Consider the following 20,165-nt stretch of genomic DNA (forward strand, 5'->3'; position numbering starts at 1 on the left):
TACGAAATTTTTGTAAATAACTTCTCTTTTTTTAGATGATAATCAATATACAGGGTGTCCCGCAACGATTGTACAATACTGCCTCAGCGTATTCTCTGATCGAAAACAGACAAGAAAAGTCTAATAAACATAGGTCCGAAAATGGACCAATTTCGAGATATTCAAAGTTTTAGTTTCATAAGCTGACCTATTGTAAACATCATTAATTCTAACGATTTAGATGCAGTAATTATATGATTACCATGGTTACGATGGTTAAGATAAAGTTTAATAAATAATAAGATAATATTAAGTTAATTAATACAGTTCATTAATAATTTAACAAAACAAGTAACAAAGATTGTCGAAAAACATCGTTCAACCAGCATAAAAACAACGAATATTTAACAAATTGGAAAAGATTCATGTCATAATAAATGTTCAATATGCGCACCATTTACTTCTAAACACAAACGGATACGTTTTCTAAATGAACTTCTAATGCGTTCAAAGATACCAGGAATTTGTTTTACTGTGTCAAATGCGTTACTAATTTTATTCTTAAATCCTGCACATTTTGAACGTCTTCAGAATAAACAATTTGTTTTAAATGTCCCCAAAACCAAAAATCTAACGGATTTAAATCTGGTGAACGAGGCGGCCCTCCTCGGCCAATCCACTTATTGCCAAATCTGTTATTTAAGTATGCTCGAGTAGCGCGTGCATAATCGTGCATAAAGTAGCAATCTTCTAGAATTTGTTGAGGTAATTCATCAAATGCCTCTGTAAGATCATTTTGTAAAAAATGTATGTAGGCATCGGCTGTGAATCTCTTTGGAAGAAAAAATGGACCTAATAACTGATCACCTATAACTCCAGCCCATACATTAACACTGAATCGCCACTGATGATGAGTTAATAGTATTGCATGGGGATTTTCATCGCTCCAAACGTGCGCATTATGAATATTAAAAATTCCGCTTTGAGTAAATGTTGCTTCATCCGTAAATACAATGTTTATGGGAAAGTCGACGTTTACTACTTCTTCCTGTATGGCCCACCTACAAAAAATCTCTCTTTTTTCGCCATCATTTTCTGTTAGAGCTTGAACGGTGTTGTAATGATAAGGATAAAGCAACTGCTCCCTTAAAATGCGGTGAACGGTTGTTTTGTTAATGTTTTCTTGCGCAGAAATTCTTCTAATGCTGGTTGAGGCATTTTCATCGACTCTTCTCAAAACTGCTTCTTCTAATTCCACCGGCCTTGTGTAATGTCTCTCCGTGGAATGGCTGTGGGTTACGCTTCCCGTTTCTTTTAATCTGAGAAATAGTCTGCTAAAGGTGTGACTATTAGGCAATCGTCTGTTCGGGAACCTTTGCGCGTAATGACGAGCTGCTAACGACGCATTTCCGTCAGCTAGTCCGTAACAATACACCATATCCGCCATCTCTTCCTTGGAGTAATTAATAGGAGCCATACTTAATAGTTTTATTAAATTAAATAGTAAAATAATAATTTCGTGAAGTATTATTATTTTTTTTGATTAGACAACTTATCGTAATCAACGACTTAATTATTATAAAAACAAATTTAAATTCATGATGTTAACAATATCAACTTATGAAACTAAATCTTTGAATATTTCGAAAATGGTCCATTTTCGGACCTATGTTTATTAGGCTTTTTTTGTTTATTTTTGATCATAGAATACGCTGATGCAGTTTTGTACAATCGTTGCGGGACAGCCTGTATAGACTCCCATGGCGGAGCTATAACAGCCGAAGTAATTTTGTACTTGAATGACGATGATTGAAGCATTGATGCTTATCACTAAATATTTAGTGGTAGTGCCATTTTTTTCACAATCACTAAAGATTTAGTGGTAATGTAATTTTTTTTTCACTAGCACTAAATATTCGTGTTTTAACTACCACTGAAGAAGTAGTGGTAGTGAAACGCTTATTGCATTTATTTTTTAGTGCATTATGCCCAACCCTGCTTTTGTTTTGCTTAAATAAATGACTAAATCATGCACATTTTGGATTTTTTTTCGTTTTGCACGATTTTAGTTAACAAAATCCAAGATTTCAATTTACACGGTTTTGTACAAAACGTGTCTTTCGTGTAAATCGGGGGATAAGTGTACAGGATAAAAAGAGAAATATGTCTTTAAACGAAATTTATTGGTGAACTTAATACAAAAAGAAAACAAAAAAAAATATTGTGCAGTCGTACGTGAGATATTTCTTGTCGGAAGCGATTTTTTAAAATAGTACAAAGTAAAAGTTCGTCCTTGCGTTATCGTCCAGTAAAAAGTCCAACGTACTTACAAATTAGTAGGTAGTTTTAGTCGTCGTACTGTGGGGGAGAAAAAGGTGATTAATAAAACCCAGTATTAAAAAAATTCTAAAAATTAATTCCTTTCATTATTTCATATCAATAAAAAATACTTTTTAAAATATCACAATTGGCTCAACTATCATAATAACTACCATATTTTAATTCTTTTATGTCTTGTTTTTTATTTAACTTACAAATATCCTTTATTCATATGGATCTGCAAACGACGCTAATTTCAAACGTTTAGGTTGAGTGTCGCGTTCTTCAGCTTTCATTACTTTTAAACGAATTCCACCAATATCTATTCCATGTAACATCTAAAACGAATTTAAATAATAGTTGATTTAAATAAATTGAGTATTATTGTTAGAATTTATACTAAGCCCAAAAATTAATTTTTAATATTGCCATCTAGAAATTAAACTAACTCCATAATCCTATAACTAATCCAATACAAAAATAGATTTTGAGACGATACCAAGAAAAAGTCGCAAAGTTGAACTATTAAATTTATTATAAATTAATAAGAACTACCCAACCCATATGATGTAACAGAAAAATCATAGATCTTAACCCATTGAACGGGCAGTAGCCGATCAGCTAAATTTGGTTTTGACCAATCGAAATTTAGTTCTTTTTCATCAAAATTTAGCTCTATACAGGCAGTCCTCGACTTACAAACCCAACTCAATATCAAGTCTAGGAGCTTCGGCGCGCCGAAGTGTCATACTGAGCGCGTTGACACACTCACACTTTTGTGGTGAATCAGCCATTATGACTTTGGCTTCTGTAAAAGGGATGATAGTCGGCATGTATTAAGAGTTTAATTCTTGGAGGTTAAAAAAATTAATTCTGTGGTATATGGTGAATTATACAAAAGTAAGTATTGAAGTTCCCGTGATTTTTTCTTTCGAACGTCTTGGTAAGTCTCCCACATGTCCGTAAATTGCTATGTATACTGAATAGTTCATTTAGATAGGCACTGAATTACATAAATATCTGTCACACATGGATCTTCAGTTTTATTGTCCGAACGAATATTTGAATAAAATCCCATATTTTCCTTCTATAACTAGTGTTTTTCTATTCTCTGTTAAATCATTATATTCTTTTTCTAGCACCCTTTCGTTCTGCCAGACTCTTTTTAACTTTCGAGTCTCTTCATCACCAATTTCATTCTAGCCCTCTTCCTCACTTTCTAAATGCTATCATGCAATTAGCCTCTTTAAAATATCCCTGTGCGCTGTCTCCTTCCAGTTTTTGTTCAAACCATATGTCCTATTAGCAGCCTTTTCTAGTATGTGTTAAATTTCTTACTCCTATTATCCAGTCTCTTTCCCAGAGGTTGGAAAGAGACTATTCATACTATATTTTCTATTATCAACTTCTTTGCAGTATTCTTCTTTTATTATAAAATCATTACACCATTCCCTCCTTTAACTATTTACGTCTAAATCATTACAAACGACGTTTCGAGACTATTCCCATCATCAGGTTTAATAATTTTTGTCATCTAAAGAAACAACAATTCAATGATTTACGTAACTACAATTATTTTACAATGAAAACATTTATTACACCTAAACCACAATATGTAGAATATGACTGAACGCAGATTTAAGTGTAAATCTGAATTCTGAAATTTTTGCTCTCGAGAGAAGCTATCGAGACTATTTTTCCTGGTGGACACGCATCTGAGAGTAACTATCAGAAAGTTCTCACCAACTTTCGGAGAGTGAACAGGTTGAGATTTAAAGTACTCAAATGGATACGCACAATTTATCTATCGTGAGAGTAACTGTCAAAAAAACGAAGACTGTTCGAATTTTGCTGAGAGTTTTCTCAATATAACACGTTTAAAGATAACGCCTAAAAGAAAATAGTCCCCAGAAGACATATTTGAATTAATTGAAGTGTATGAAGAAAATTCAGTTCTTTGGAATACCAAATCTAAAGAACATAGAAATTCGGGAAGCGAGGAATGCAATTTTAACAAGTATTGGAGAGAAACTTAAACGGGATTTGTACCATTAGTAATACCTAGTCTTCTGACAACATAATTTGGTCTCCTGGCAGTAAAATTAGGTCTTCTGCTAATAGTATTTGGTTTTCTAGTAGTAGTGTGTAGTCGTCTGTAAGAAGGATGTGCTTCATTTGCAATATCTAGTTTTTCACTAGCAATATTTAGTCTTCTACCAGCAATATCTAGTCTTCTACCAACAGTATTTCGTCTTCTGGCAGTAGTGTGAAGTCTTCTATAAGAAGAATCTGCTTCATTTGCAACATCTAGTCTTTCATTAATTATCAATTGAGGCGTTTAAGTTTATATTTTCTAATAATTTTTCAAAATACTGCCAAGCCACTATTAAGCTATCACGTGCATGGCAATAAACTTATAGTTTGCATTTATAAGTGCCATTAAAGCAATCGAGTTCACTTTTTTGTGAATGTTGATATTATGGTTTCACCCAACATCTTCTTTTTATTTCATTCTTTTCCTGTTTGTTTTTTTTTTGAAATTTTGTACAACACTATTGCACTTGCAATTTTTTTACATCCATGTTTATACACACCACTTAAAGAAAATAAATTTTACTTTCCATAGCACGGACACATTTCACTAGTGGATACGGTCCTGAGAGAAAGCTCTCGGAAGTTTTATAGAAGCTCTCGAAGAGCTAAAACAGTCTCAAGTGGGCACACAATTGAGAATAGATATCGATAGTTACTCTCAAAAGTTTCTTTCAAGTGGACACCTAGCTTAATGATGATATCCATTTTTGTGGAGAACATTTCGAATTGTTTGTGCACTTTTTCGTTTGTCAAAAGTTATTTGACGACAAGGCTTTATAACCTATTTGTCAAGTTTGAAGTACAATTTCACAGCCGACTACTGAATTTTCGATGATTTTAAGTAATAGGAGTATTAATGAAAAACGTGACTTTAGTTATTCAAGTTTTTATGAAAATGACAAATTTTTTTCAATAATAATAAGAGTAAAAAAGGTTTTAGAATTAAATTCCACATGAAATGAGGTAATAATGTATTAAATATCCTTAATCAACCCTTTCAAATACTTCAATTTGTCTCAACTTGCTACCAATTAATACCCTTGGTATACTCATAACATATATCAAATTTGGTTTTTCTAGCTTAATGTACTACGAAGATATTCAATGTTTTAAAAATTTAAGACCCAACTTTAAAGGCCTATAACTCCTCAGGGGTACAACTTAGTATAGAGATAAGTTGCGTTAAATCACCTTAATTTATTGTACTCTACATGACCCTGCTCTGTGTCGGTTCTTACGTGAATCACCCTGTATACTGCACTGATAAACGCTTTATTTTTTACAATTTTGCTAATTTCACCTAGTGATTACCCATTTTTTCATGAAATAACAATCAAATCTCGAATGCTTTGTGAAATTTGACGGTTTCTTGTACTCATTTTTAATAAATATCCAAAAATTGAATGGCACGAATACGACATCAAACTACAGTAATCTTTTTGCGACAAATTTTCTTGAGTTTATTTTTTTATAAATCCCAAAAACGTTCAATTTGGAAATGAATGTTCCAGTTCAAATTCCTTACATTTCTTTATCAATTTAACAAGTTTTTCATTACCTTGGAGGTGTATCTTCTTTAATTTTTTTGTAGAAGTTTCAAAATTTAATTTATAAGGAAACTTTGTTGAGCTGGTGTATTTAGAAATCGCCCTTTTATACTACAGGTGTCCATTATGTATGGAATATAGTATATATCTCGGTAAATGTTGACTTTATCAAAAAACATTTTATACAAAACTTGTTTAATATTTTATTTGCCGTAATAACACTCAATTGTTTTTAATTCAGAAAACAAATGAGTAACGTATAACACTTGAGTTTTTTAAATGGCAATGTACCCTTTCGTTAGGTTCATTTGATAGAGATGTTGTTTGTACCCTAACATTAGAAAATTTTTGAAAAAATTTAAAAATTGTTTATTAATAAAAATAAATCAATAACAGTAATCTAGATATCCGAGATCGTCAAGTACCTCGAATTATTACCGTAAATTAAATTTACATACAAAATAAAAGAAATAAACGAAAAATTAGTGTAGATCTCCAATAATCGAGCTACTTCGAGGTACTTGACGATCTCGGATATCTAGATTAATGTCATTCATCAAAATCTCTATCAAATGAGCCTAACGAAAGGGTACATTGCCATTTAAAAAACTTCAAGTGATATTCGTTGCTCATTTGTTTTCTGCAATAAAAACAATTGAATGCTGTCTTATTATGGCAAATAAAATATTAAACAACTTGTGTTTAAAATGTTTTTTTATAAAGTTGATACGTACCAAGATACTTTAAGGTACTTCAAGGGGTGATTCTTTAGTGAATTTTAAGGGTACTTTGATATATGAACCATAGGCGATTTCGGCTCCCCTAAGGAGCTACACCCCTCCAAAAATGGCGGAAAATTTTGGTTTAATTGTTTTTTCTCAAAAACCATAAACGCTAGGAAAATGAAATTTGGGGAATATGTTTAACTCATATTAGGGCACGTTTTGACCCTATTTGTACTTTCAACCTACCCTTCTAAACTACTAAACGTAACCACCCCCTTTACATTTTTGCTAACATTTTTTTTATGCAGATGATAAATACATAGGAAAAATTTTACATAGGTAGATGAAAGTATCCTGAAGCTTTTTTGTCTCTCTAAAATTTTTCCAAAAACGACTAATTTGTGAGAAAAAAATAATAAAGCAAACAGCCCGTTAAACAACGGGGTTGTCGATCAAAAATTGGAATGAATTTTTAATGAAAAAATCTTAGTGGCTTTGTACTCTTTGTCAGAAATAGTTTTGACGTTTAAATGTCAGTGTTTTTCTTACTATTATTATTGTTTTTCAAATTAATTGTTAAATAAAGTTCTATCGCATTTACACTCGTTCACTCGACGTTTCAAAATTTTAAATAAAACAATAACAAAGTAAAAAAAAATTTTAAAATGTATTTATCATCTTCATAAAAAAAAATCTAGGCATGAAATTGAACGGGGGTGGTTACGTTTAATAGTTTAGACGGGTAGGTTGAAAGTACAAATAAGGTCAAAACGTGCCATATTATGAGTTAAACATATTCCCCAAATTTCATTTTCCTAGCGTTTATGGTTTTTGAAAAAAAAAAATTAAACCAACATTTTTCGCCATTTTTGGAGGGGTGTAGCTGCTTAGGGGAGCCGACGTCGTCCATGGTTCATATATCAAAATACCCTTAAAATTCACTAAAGAATCACCCCTTGAAGTTTGTTGCAGTCATTCAGATACATCCTGTATACTATATTCCATACATAATGGGCACCTGCATATCTTGGTAGGTATCAACGTTATAAGAAAACATTTTATACAAAAGCTGTTTAATATTTTATTTGCCATAATAAGACTGCATTCAATTGGTTTTAATTCAGAAAACAAATAAGTAACGAATAATACTTTTTTTTTTTAAATGGCAATGTACGCTTTCGTTAGGTTCATTTTATAGAGATTATTTTTCTCTTTACGATTTCGTAAAATGGCGTTTTTGTACCCTTACATCAGAAAATGTTTGAAAAAAATGTAAAAATTGTTTATTAATAAAAATTAATCAATAACATTAATCTAAATATCCGAGGTCGTCAAGTACCTCGAATTATTACCGTAAATTAAATTAGGTACAAAATAAAACAAATAAACGAAAAATTAGTGTACATATTCAATAATTCGAGGTACTTGGTGATCTCGGATATCTAGATTAAAGTTATTAGTTAAATTTTCTTAATAAACAATTTTTATCTACGGCTGCTTGGATAAGTCATCATTACCGCACTCATTTGAGGTGATTTGAGTTACGTAATGAAGTTCATTACCGCACTGGTTTCATTACGTAACGCATTTTTAGCCTAATCAGAACAGACTTAATTTATTGAAACGAGCAACAATACAAAAGAAAAAGTGCTATCTACTTACAGAGAAACAATACTATTTATTATAAACATTAATTGTTATGTTTTTACATTTCAAAACACTTATTCCAGATGAGTAAACATGTTGTTGAAACTGACAATTCAAAATTGTCAACAATCATTTCAGAATATTTTTCTAAATGTCAAATAGACTTTTTCGAAAACTGCTATTAAAAGTTGACTTTTGCGTAGTACTTAGCGACCGTCAAAACGATAGTTTTTTGTCAACAGGACGTAAAAGTCTTTTACGTCCAGGACGCAACAGTATATTGTGTCTCAAGGGCAGAAAATAAGCATTAGCAGCCCGAGGTTATTAGATGCCCGAGCGAGCGAGGGCAGCTAGTAGATAAGGGCTGCTAATGCATTTCTGCACGTGTGGCACACAACTGTTTTTCGCCTCCCATTAAACCAAACAAAATTGCAAAAATATAAAATAAAACTAATTTTATAAATCAATTAAGCAGTTTTGATTTCAACTGACGTTTAATGAAAAATTATGAGAAACGTCAAAAATGTCCGCAAATGTCAATGAAGACTAACTAGATTGTGATGAAAAACTATAAAGTAGGGACGTTCAGAGTTTAGAATCCCAAGGGCCGAAAATCTAGCTTTCAGTTATTTTTTTAGGGCTGATATGATTTACTTTCAGGTATGGGAGGCGAAAAAAGACTTTTACGTCCAGCTACGACAATCAAAGAATTTGATACTATTAATTGTTATGAACAAATTATAAACACAAAATAATCAACATTTAATTGTTTTATCATTTCATGTTTAAATGCAAATTTATAATAGTATATTTGTTTAATATGTGAGGTTAAATCGATGTGACGTTAAGTTTTCGATATAACATTAAATGAATTCTAAATGTCATTATACAGAATTTGGTAATGAAAACATTAATTTATAACTTTAGAATACGCAGTTTTCGAAAAAATGTTGTTTGATACACGACAGCGAAATTCTTTTGCATGTGTCATTTCGCTATCTTGTATCAAAAATAACTATTTTTAAAGAAATTGATTTTTTAGCAATTTTTAGCAGTCGTAGATAAAATGCTGTATATCACACGTGGGCTAGAGCATAATTACAGTACTCGTGTGATTACACGACTCGGTCTACGACCTCTGCAATTCTCCACACTCGTATTGTAATTATGTTTCTAGCATTTGTAATATAAATAACTATTACATTTTTTTCAAAATTTTTTTGATTATAATAATAATATCTTTATTGTGTATAAACTTATAGTATTACACTCGTACAGAACATGACAAACAATATCAAAATCACACACTACTATTAAACTATTAAATAAAATCCTTCCCAGTGAGAAATTCGGTCAAATACTCGATGCATGAGTAGTAAGCTCTGCGCGTCAAAAAAGTATGCAATTTACTTTTAAATATATTTAATGACAATCCGGAAATCGCCGCTAGCAACTTATTAAAAAACTTTACACCTATTATATTAATACTTTGGCGACCTTTAGATAATCTCGAATACCTCTGTAAAATTTTATTTCTGTTTCTTGTGGGGTATTGGTGCACATCATCATGAGTGACAAACAGGTGAGAGTAGGTTTTGACATATAAATGCACTGATACATGTATAAGGAAGGGAACGTTAAGATTTTCAAAGATACGAAAGAATTTTTACAATCCTCGCGATACTCTCAATTATACGTATTGCACGCCTTTGTAGTCTAAAAATTCTATCACAAGATGAAGCACCCCCCCATGCAATTAATGCATATGACATTACGGACTGGCACAGGGAAAAGTCGTCAGCATATATGACCACTGTCAATATTTCTTGCCAGATCATTAACATAAATCAGAAAGAGAAGATTGTTTCTCTCTGAAAGTCTTCCTTGAGACTTAACGGCTTGAGATCCGTTGGTGAGATATGATCTAATTAAGTTAAGGCTGGCTGTTTCAAAATTATATTTTCCTAACTTTTGTAACAGTAAATCATGTTGTACGCATCAAACGCCTTGCTAAGATCGCAAAAAACGGCAGTCATATCCTCACCATTTTCAAAACAGGACAGCGCCATTTCCACAAAATTTAATATTACGTCACTAGTGCCCATGCCCTGCCTAAATCCTAACTGTGAAGTTATGAATAAGTTGTTCTCCTCAAAATATTTAGCGATTTGCATATATAAAACCCTTTCAAAGATGTTCAAGAGTATCGGTAGAAGCGATATTGGTCGAAAATTCTGAATAAACTCAGGATTGCATTTTTTATAAATAGGGATAACCGAGGGGATAACCATACCAGCCTTAAAAACGTCAGGAAAAATATTCTCTTCAGTACATATATTGATTAACCTAGTTAAAGGTGTGATTATAATGTCTTTGACATCCTTTACAATCACCATATTAAATCCATATATATCCTTACCATCCGTGCAAAAAGTCAAGGACCCTCACTTTAGAGATCTATATCTACACAACCGCTCGATAAAAAAAATTGCGACAAAGTTTGTTGTAATCACTGAACATTTCCACGTAACATATGTTATTTTGATAATTTTCGGATTTACCCGGTTTTACTTTTATCGCGAGTAAAATGAAAAAAGTATCCGATTTTTTACGGTACCGGCAACTTTGCGATTTCTTTTTCTCGAAAACTATCGTGCGAAAAAATTTGAATTTTGAACAGGTGGTAGCCTGATGTGTTCTTAATGAGTGGCATTTTATTTTTTCCATATTCCATACAATTTCGCGGAAAATCGCGGTTTAGTAAGACGCCGTTATGTCGAAAACGGCTTGGTGGATTTCCTCGCGGATTAAACCAAACTATGTCAAATAATGTCGGTTGTCGGATTCCGTTATCAGGCGGATTTCAAGAAATAAGCTCTGCGGGGTGATGGGGGTTCCGTCTAATCGAAACAGATGGTGCGTCCCAGACAGGACGTCGCGCCTTTTTTCTTTATGTAGGTAAGATAAAGGCGCGACGTACTGTATGGGACGCGCCATCTGTTCCGATTGGGCGGAACCCTCCAGTCCCCGCATAGCTTATTTCTTGAAATTCGCCAGGTCGTTTTCGAAATAACCGCATCCTACTAAACCGCGATTTTCCGCGAAATTATATGGAATATCGAAAAGATAAAATATGCCCCCTATTAAGAACACATCGGTTTACCACCAGTTCACATTTGATCTTTTTGTCAAATAGTTTTGGAGAAAAAAAATCGCAAATTAGACAAAGTTGCTGGCACTCCCAACAATCGGGTACTTTTTTCACTTAACTAGCGATAAAAGAAAAACCGCGGACCCGAAAATTTCCAAATTAACATGTGATACGCAGAAATGTTCACTGATTACAATAAACTTTATCGCAATTTTTTCCATCGAAGATATCGATCTCTAAAGTAAGGGGCCTTGACTTTTTGCACGGATAGTAATGCTTTTAGAATTGAAACTGTCAATTATGTCTCGTACCTGAATAAAAGATACTTTCTGAAAACCGAAGTTACATCCTATGGTGTTAATCTAATCGATTCTATGCTGGAACATTTTGCTATTTGTACCTGTGTGGTTACTCGAAAGTGAATTTATGATTTCAGTTGGTAGATTAATAAAGTAATTATTTATAGCGTCCGGATCAAATTCAGCTTTAATTACCGATATTTTAGATTGTTGATTATGCCCCACATTGTTTTAGGAGAATAACTCACATCAGACAAAATTGCGTCATTATATCTAATTTTCGATCAATTATACTGATTGTATAATTTGCTGAAATCAGATCTTTTAGTCTTCAATTCAGGCGAGTCTGAAGCTAAGCAAAGAGTATTTAAAAAATTTAGGCGCTCACGCATTTCTTTTAGTTTCGGGTTTAGCCAGACAGGATATGAATTTATATATTTTTTTTTAACTTTTAATTCCGGAAAAGATACCGGTGTGAAGACAGCAGTAAAAGATAGCAGTAAAAATTTCCGATGATACCCGAACGCCCATAGACGTCCGTAATACCGGCTCAATTTTTTCGAACAAAAAAACATTACATTATTAACTTAAGAAGTTAATTACAGTATATTAAAAGTAATTAATATATTTATCACTAATATCAAGGTACAATCAGCAATTTTAATTAAAATAACTGGCTCCAGCTCCCTTATTGGTTCGAAGATCCGCACCAAACTTTATATACGCCTTCTAGACATGATAAGAAATATATTTATCGAAAGAAATTTCACTTGCAAAGGGTCCGCGGGGGTGAACTACCCCGCAGTAGATTATAATTTGCTCTACCGCCCTTATTCGGTCAAAGATCCGAACCTAACTTTACACAAGTGATCTAGACTAAATTAGAATCAAATATCCGTTAACAATTTCCACTTGCATAGGGACCGCGGGGGTGAACTACCCACCAGTAGATTTTAATTACCCCTACAGCCCTTATTCGGTCGAAGATCCAAACCAAACTTTACACAAATCTTCTAAACTACATTAGAATCAAATATCCGTTAACAATTTCCACTTGCATAGGGACCGCGGGGGTGAACTACCCACCAGTAGATTTTAATTACCCCTACCGCCCTTATTCGATCGAAGATCCGAACCAAACTTTACACAAATCTTCTAAACTACATTAGAATCAAATATCCGTTAACAATTTCCACTTGCATAGGGACCGCGGGGCTGAACTACCCACCAGTAGATTTTAATTACCCCTACCGCCCTTATTCGGGCGAAGATCCGAACCAAACTTTACACAAGTGATCTAGACTACCTTAGAATCAAATATCCGTTAACAATTTCCACTTGCATAGGGACCGCGGGGGTGAACTACCCACCAGTAGATTTTAATTACCCCTACAGCCCTTATTCGGTCGAAGATCCGAACCAAACTTTACACAAATCTTCTAAACTACATTAGAATCAAATATCCGTTAACAATTTCCACTTGCATAGGGACCGCGGGGGTGAACTACCCACCAGTAGATTTTAATTACCCCTACCGCCCTTATTCGGTCAAAGATCCGAACCAAACTTTACACAAATCTTCTAAACTACATTAGAATCAAATATCCGTTAACAATTTCCACTTGCATAAGGACCGCGGGGGTGAACTACCCACCAGTAGATTTTAATTACCCCTACCGCCCTTATTCGGGCGAAGATCCGAACCAAACTCTACACAAGTGATCTAGACTACCTTAGAATCAAATATCCGTTAACGATTTTCACTTGCATAGGCACCGCGGGGGTAGTTACCCACCGGTAGATTTAAATTACCAATACGAAGGGGGGCGTTGACACAAATGGTCAAATGTGTCAAAACTATATAGTAACTACAAAAACCAGGAGGTCGACTTTATCCTTTCGGGTAAAATTATATGGGAAATAATTAATAAAAAACGCGCCAACAAAATAGACAAAATTAAAGCCAAATTCGATCTAAATGATGTTAATGATTACTTTATTAAAGTACCTCTTGAACTACTAAATAGCTTAAAAAAGTCCAACATAAATGATAAGTTTGATTGCCTTTTGCAAAAAATTAATGTTGCTGATTGTGGGTTTTCCATTGATCAAGCAACATTTGTTGAGGTTCGTGACATAATAAACTCGCTAACATACATCGATGATTGCCGTAGGTCCTTTACAAACCATAATATACTGACCTTTCCGTCATTGTACATTTTGGAATGTGTAATATTTGTAAGGCGAAATCTCGACGACTTTATTAGTCATGACACTTTACATAAATATCGGACTAGAAACGGTACCCAACTGAGACCGACCTTTTGTAGACTAGGTCGAAGTCAGTGCCATTTTAAATTTCTTTGAGTAAAATTCTATAACAAAATACCGAACGACATTGGTCGGTTGCCTCCTGAACTGTTCAAGAATAAAATTAAAACTTTTTTAATTCGGAAGGCCTACTATTCGTACTCTGACTATTTGTGCGACACCATACACTTGCGTGACTTTGGTGGTTAATGTTAATGTTTTTGTTCTGTAAACAACGGGATGTTCAATGATTTTTTTGTTAAGTACTAAAGTTAAGACTGCTGACGTATTTATATAAATATTGTTAACATTTATACTAAATAAATTCGAATTTGAATCCTCTTTTTTCAACAATAAATATGGTAGGAATAAATGCCCACATTTTGTACAGTTTCAGCGACAAAACAAAAGCAAAGCCGCAATTTAGAAAAGATTTTCTAAAAAATTTGGCATTGAAGATGAACGGATTTTTGATTGAAAAAAGCCAAATAACTACCCTGAACCAACAGGGTAGTTAAAACCCAAAAGGGAAAGCTCCAAGATCCAACAGATATAGACACTCCATCGACATCGCAGCAAACAGATCCACATTCAAGAAAAATCAGAGAACGATGCCAATTATGTGGTAGGGCTAAAAATAATTATACAACAAAAAAATGTGATGAGTGCTATGAATTTATGTGCAAAAAGCATCTGATTAGAAAACAAGTTTATCTCAAATGTAATGATCCCAATAATTCAGATGACTCTTAATTTTTTTTAAAATTATTTTAGAATGTCTTAAAATTGTTAACGGATATTTGATTCTAAGGTAGTCTAGATCACTTGTGTAAAGTTTGGTTCGGATCTTCGCCCGAATAAGGGCTGTAGGGGTAATTAAAATCTACTGGTGGGTAGTTCACCCCCGCGGTCAACATGCAAGTGGAAATTGTTAACGGACATTTGATTCTAATGTAGTTTAGAAGATTTGTGTAAAGTTTGGTTCGGATCTTCGACCGAATAAGGGCTGTAGGGGTAATTAAAATCTACTGGTGGGTAGTTCACCCCCGCGGTCCCTATGCAAGTGGAAATTGTTAACGGATATTTGATTCTAATGTAGTCTAGATCACTTGTGTAAAGTTAGATTCGGATCTTTGACCGAATAAGGGCGGTAGAGCAAATTATAATCTACTGCGGGGTAGTTCACCCCCGCGGACCCTTTGCAAGTGAAATTTCTTTCGATAAATATATTTCTTATCATGTCTAGAAGGCGTATATAAAGTTTGGTGTGGATCTTCGAACCAATAAGGGAGCTGGAGCCAGTTATTTTAATTAAAATTGCTGATTGTACCTTGATATTAGTGATAAATATATTAATTACTTTTAATATACTGTAATTAACTTCGTAAGTTGATAATGTAATGTTTTTTTGTTCGAAAAAATTGAGCCCCCGTGTGTCCGGTATTACGAACGTCTATGGGCGTTCGGGTATCATCGGAAATTTTTACTGCTATCTTTACTGCTGTCTTCACACCGGTGGAAAAGATATGCTATAAGAATCCAGTGTTTATTCATAAAAACATTACCTTTGTCATTTGCAGTTAAACAGCTGCTTGTTAAGAAATGCCAGTCGATGTTTGATACTGATTGATGGAAAAGATATCGGGCATTTTGTGTTAAAGGACGCGACGTTAAGTCACGATATAAGGGTACTAAAATTTTACGTCACCGAAAGAAAAAAAAAATCTCTATCAAATGAGCCTAACGAAAGGGTACATTGCCATTTAAAAAACTTAAAGTGCTATAAAAACAACTTAATGCTGTTTTATGGCAAATAAAATATAAAACAACTTTTGTATAAAATGTTTTTTTATAAAGTTGATACCTATAGTTCGTTTTTTTTCTATAATACTTGTCAATGTAAATTTTTTAGGGTTTCTGTTGGTATTATCTAGGACCCTTATAAAATTTATATACGTTATTTTCCTGATTTTTAGTAACATTTTCAGTAACTAAATAGTTGAGGTTAAAATACTAATAAATTTGTAGATAAATACGATTTTAAGGAAGTACATATTTATTGTAAAAACGTGCTAAAAAGTGATTAAATAGAACAAAACACCTTTTCTAGGTAAGTAAATGGCAAATAAACACCCCACAACATTTTTTATGCACCTTTTCTTTTGGAATAACGAAAGCTCAAACGTCAGTGTGACGTTTGCCAACTTTACAACAACTTGACAGGTATTATAGAAAAAAAATGAACTATACCAAGATATACACTCTATTCCATACATAATGGGCACCCTGTATATTCAACTATATTTGCGACATATTTCATTTTGAACCTCAAAATAAAAATTTAAGAAAAATACTTCGAACTTGACATGATTTGACTTGAACATAGTCACAATCTGTCATTCATCAAATCAAAATTAGATGGCGTTAGCAATGTTTGGTTTCCTAATAACAAAAATAAAATGTATTAAAAGTTTTAAAACATACTCTAATGGCATTTTCAGCGGATTCTTTTCTACCATATTTAGCATATCCACAGTTTTTATTTTGCAACATATAAACTTCTATTAAATTTCCAAATCTACAAAAAAGATCTCGAAGTGTTGGCAATGGTAAGGCTGTCGGCATACAAACTATAAAACATCTACAAACAAAAACTAAGTACATTTATGAATTTCTTTTTTGTAGATGTAATCACCTTGCTGCAACCGGATCATCAACATGTAAAAGAGGTTGCGGATTCGGTAAATCTAAAGCGTAATCATCTTCTTCAATGGGATTATTTCTCATTAGAAGTTTAGCTTGTATTGCATCTAAAATTAAACAAAAAATGAATTTAAAAATAATAATATAGTACAAAAAATGTTATAATTGCACCTGGTGATAACCCCGAATTATGTATTAAAGCTGTTGCGTGTATAATAGCTTCTTGGAGCTGTTTAACATCCCCAGGTTTTTGATAACCAAATCCTCCTCTATCAGGAAATTGTCGACCACAATCAATTTCGTATTTAACTATTAACCTAGATCCAGGGGGATATTCAAGCCCATGTAGTTTTTCTTTAGCAAAAGCAGCCCATAATGGATGAGAATAAACTACCGTTCCAACTCCTCTTACAGGATATGGTCTCCCTTCCATTTTTAATTGACAATAATCCATACCTATAATAAAAAAACTAAATTGAAATCATTGTAATTAAATGTTTGGATTTATTGACCTGGAACTATATCAAATAATTTCCAAAGTTGATCTTGATTCACTGAGGGATTTGTAAGAACAATTAATTTCGAACAACCACTTCCATTTGGCAAATCAGGAAGTGGTAAAGAACTGGATGAAGTGTTTCTACTTAAATTTTCGTATGGTTCTAAATGGGGTTCTTGATAATCGTTTGTGCTGGAGCTGCGTTTGTTCGTTTTAGGTTCAGCAAATACTGCTTTGTACTTTCTATCGCAATTTTCATAAGCTATAGCTGCATGGGAGAATCTAAAAATTATTAATTTTAATAAAAATAATAATAAAAAAGTTGAAATTAATGAAAAAACTAACTTGTAATATTTTACATAAGCAAATCCCTTGTTATCTTTAGTTTCTCTATCACGAATTATACTTATATTATCAATATCACCAAATTGTTTAAAATGTTCTTCCAGTTCCTCCTCCGTTATGGTCTTAGGAACTAAAATAAATAGCCTTTGTGCTTTTTCATCTTCATTATCTTCCCGTTTTGACCCTTGATCCCTTCTAAATATTGAATCAAAATCATTTGAATTATTTGAATCATAATAAATTACCTTGAAGCTATAACAACTTTGATATGCCTTCCGGTATTTCCAATAATCTTCCCATTCATAGCCTCCAAAGCTTTGGCTGCCTCAGAAGTTTTAGAAAATTTTATATAAGTGTACCCTAAAAGCAATATATACCCTCAAAATAAACAATTAGAAAAAAGTTATTTACCTTTTCTTTCGCCTGTTTGTCGATCTTTAACCACCCAAACCTCTTCTATCTCACCAAATTTATTGAAGGCTTCTTTGAAATCGTCTTCGGTAAGTTGTCTTGAGGAGATTACAAATAGCCTTGAATTTGGGGGATTGTCAATGGCTTGTGAGCCCCTATGCTCACCGTACGAGGCTCTTCTATCGCCCATACTCGATAAGAATATGTTATTAACAGTCGTGAACTGTTGACATTTGAATGGCCATTCACCGGAAACGTTTATAACCCAATGTTGCTTAGCTCCGTGTCTTACTGATATAAAATATAAATAAGAAGTGATTAAAAGCGTGGAAACGTACCTTTTTTTTAGTTTTTCATGTAATTGGAATGATTAACGCAAGATGGCGCTAGAACCAAGGCGGAAACTTTAAACTTTTTAACATTGATTATGAAATGGACTCATGGTGTTCTTTCATGATGTATTGTTTATTAAAAAAACCTTTAAAATGAGTCCAAACATGATGCACTTATCTCAAAAAACAAAAAAGTTAGAATGAAAAACGTTAAACCCGAAGTTAGCAACAATGAAGATAGCAATTTAATTTTTAAATATTAATATCATACTTAATTTTTGATTTTTTCGTATTATATATTTGTTTTTGTCACACATTTTAACACGTTTTCTAAAAATTAAGAATACTATATCAAAATTGACGTTGACATTCCTAACCGGAAGTTGACCATAACTTCATTAATATTGAAAATAAACATGTCGTGTTTGTACTCATTTTGAAGGATTTTTAATGAAGACTGCAAATATGTCAAAATTGAGGTTGACATTTTACACCTGAAGTTAGTAACCATGTAATAGACAAATAGACAACTTCATGTTGTTCTTTCATGATGTATTCTTTATTAAAAAACCTTTAAAATGAGTCCAAACATGATGCACTTATCTCAAAAATCAAAAAAGTTAGAATGAAAAACGTTAAACCCGAAGTTAGCAACAATAAAGATAGCAATTTAATTTTTAAATATTAATACCAACCTTAATTTTTTATTTTTTTTATTATATTTTTGTTTTTATGACAAATATTAGGACATTTTATAAAAATTAAGAATATGTCAAATGACATTGACATTTTAAACCGGAAGTTGCTTATATCTTGAGTAATATTAGAATTAAACGTATCATGTTTGGGCTGATTTTAAAGAATTTGTTTCATGACGATTACAAATATGTCAAAATTGACGTTGACATTATTAACCGGAAGTTGACCATAACTTCATTAATATTGAAGATGAACATGTGTTTGTACTCATTTTGAAGGATTTTTAATGAAGTTTGCAAATATGTCAAAATTGAGGTTAACATTTTACACCTGAAGTTAGTTACCATATAATAGACAAATGGACAACTTCATGTTGTTCTTTCATGATGTATTCTTTATTAAAGAAACCTTTAAAATTTGTACAAACACGATGCTCCTATCTCAAAAAACAAAAAAGTTAGAATGAAAAACGTTAAACCCGAAGTTAGCAACAACGAAGATAGCAATTTAATGTTTAAATATTAATGCCAACCTTAATTTTCTATTTTTTCTTATTATATTTTGTTCTTATGACAAAATATAATAAGAAAAGAACATTTTATAAAAATTAAGAATACATCAAAATGACATTAACATTTCAAACCGGAAGCTGACCATAACTTCATTAATATTGAAGATAAATATGTCGTGTTTGTACTCATTTTAAAGGATTTTTAATGAAGATTACAAATATGTCAATATTGAGGTTGACATTTTAAACCTGAAGTTAGTTATCATATAATAGACAAATGGACAACTTCATGGTGTTCTTTCATGATGTATTGTTTATTAAAAAACCTTTAAAATGAGTCCAAACATAATGCACTTATCTCAAAAAACAAAAAAGATAGAATGAAAAACGTTAAACCCGAAATTAGCAACAATGAAGATAGCAATTTAATTTTTAAATATTAATACCAACCTTAATTTTTGATTTTTTCTTATTATATATTTGTTTTTGTCAAAAATTTTAACACGTTTTCTAAAAGTTAAAAATATATCAAAATGACATTGACATTTGAAACCGGAAGTTGCTTATATTTCGAGTAATATTGGAATTAAATGT

At 32.5% G+C, this 20,165-nt stretch overlaps 1 protein-coding gene across 1 annotated transcript; it reads right to left on the reverse strand.

Annotated features, from left to right (window-relative positions):
• Positions 1–2,143: 2,143 nt before the first annotated feature.
• Positions 2,144–18,316, reverse strand: LOC111416243 (RNA-binding protein 45-like). The gene is made up of 9 exons (XM_023048212.2): positions 18,030–18,316; positions 17,864–17,978; positions 17,619–17,813; positions 17,287–17,555; positions 16,946–17,230; positions 16,767–16,881; positions 16,556–16,712; positions 2,514–2,636; positions 2,144–2,337 (listed from the first exon to the last, which is right to left on the reverse strand). The coding sequence occupies exons 1-8, from the start codon at positions 18,217–18,219 to the stop codon at positions 2,523–2,525; spliced, it is 1,440 nt and encodes a 479-aa protein (XP_022903980.1). The 5' UTR covers positions 18,220–18,316; the 3' UTR covers positions 2,144–2,337; positions 2,514–2,522.
• Positions 18,317–20,165: the final 1,849 nt, after the last annotated feature.

The sequence above is a fragment of the Onthophagus taurus genome, chromosome 6 (assembly GCF_036711975.1).
Source record: "Onthophagus taurus isolate NC chromosome 6, IU_Otau_3.0, whole genome shotgun sequence".
Classification (NCBI taxonomy): Eukaryota; Metazoa; Arthropoda; class Insecta; order Coleoptera; family Scarabaeidae; genus Onthophagus; species Onthophagus taurus.

Bases quoted from the DNA above. Each gene is read 5' to 3' on its own strand.
- LOC111416243 (XM_023048212.2), bottom strand. From the start codon at position 18,219: ATGGGCGATAGAAGAGCCTCGTACGGTGAGCATAGGGGCTCACAAGCC. The intron at 16,713-16,766 runs GTGATTACATCT...TTTTGTTTGTAG, and splicing joins GATGATCCGGTTGCAGCAAG to ATGTTTTATAGTTTGTATGC. The intron at 2,637-16,555 runs GTATGTTTTAAA...AATTCGTTTTAG, and splicing joins CCGCTGAAAATGCCATTAGA to ATGTTACATGGAATAGATAT.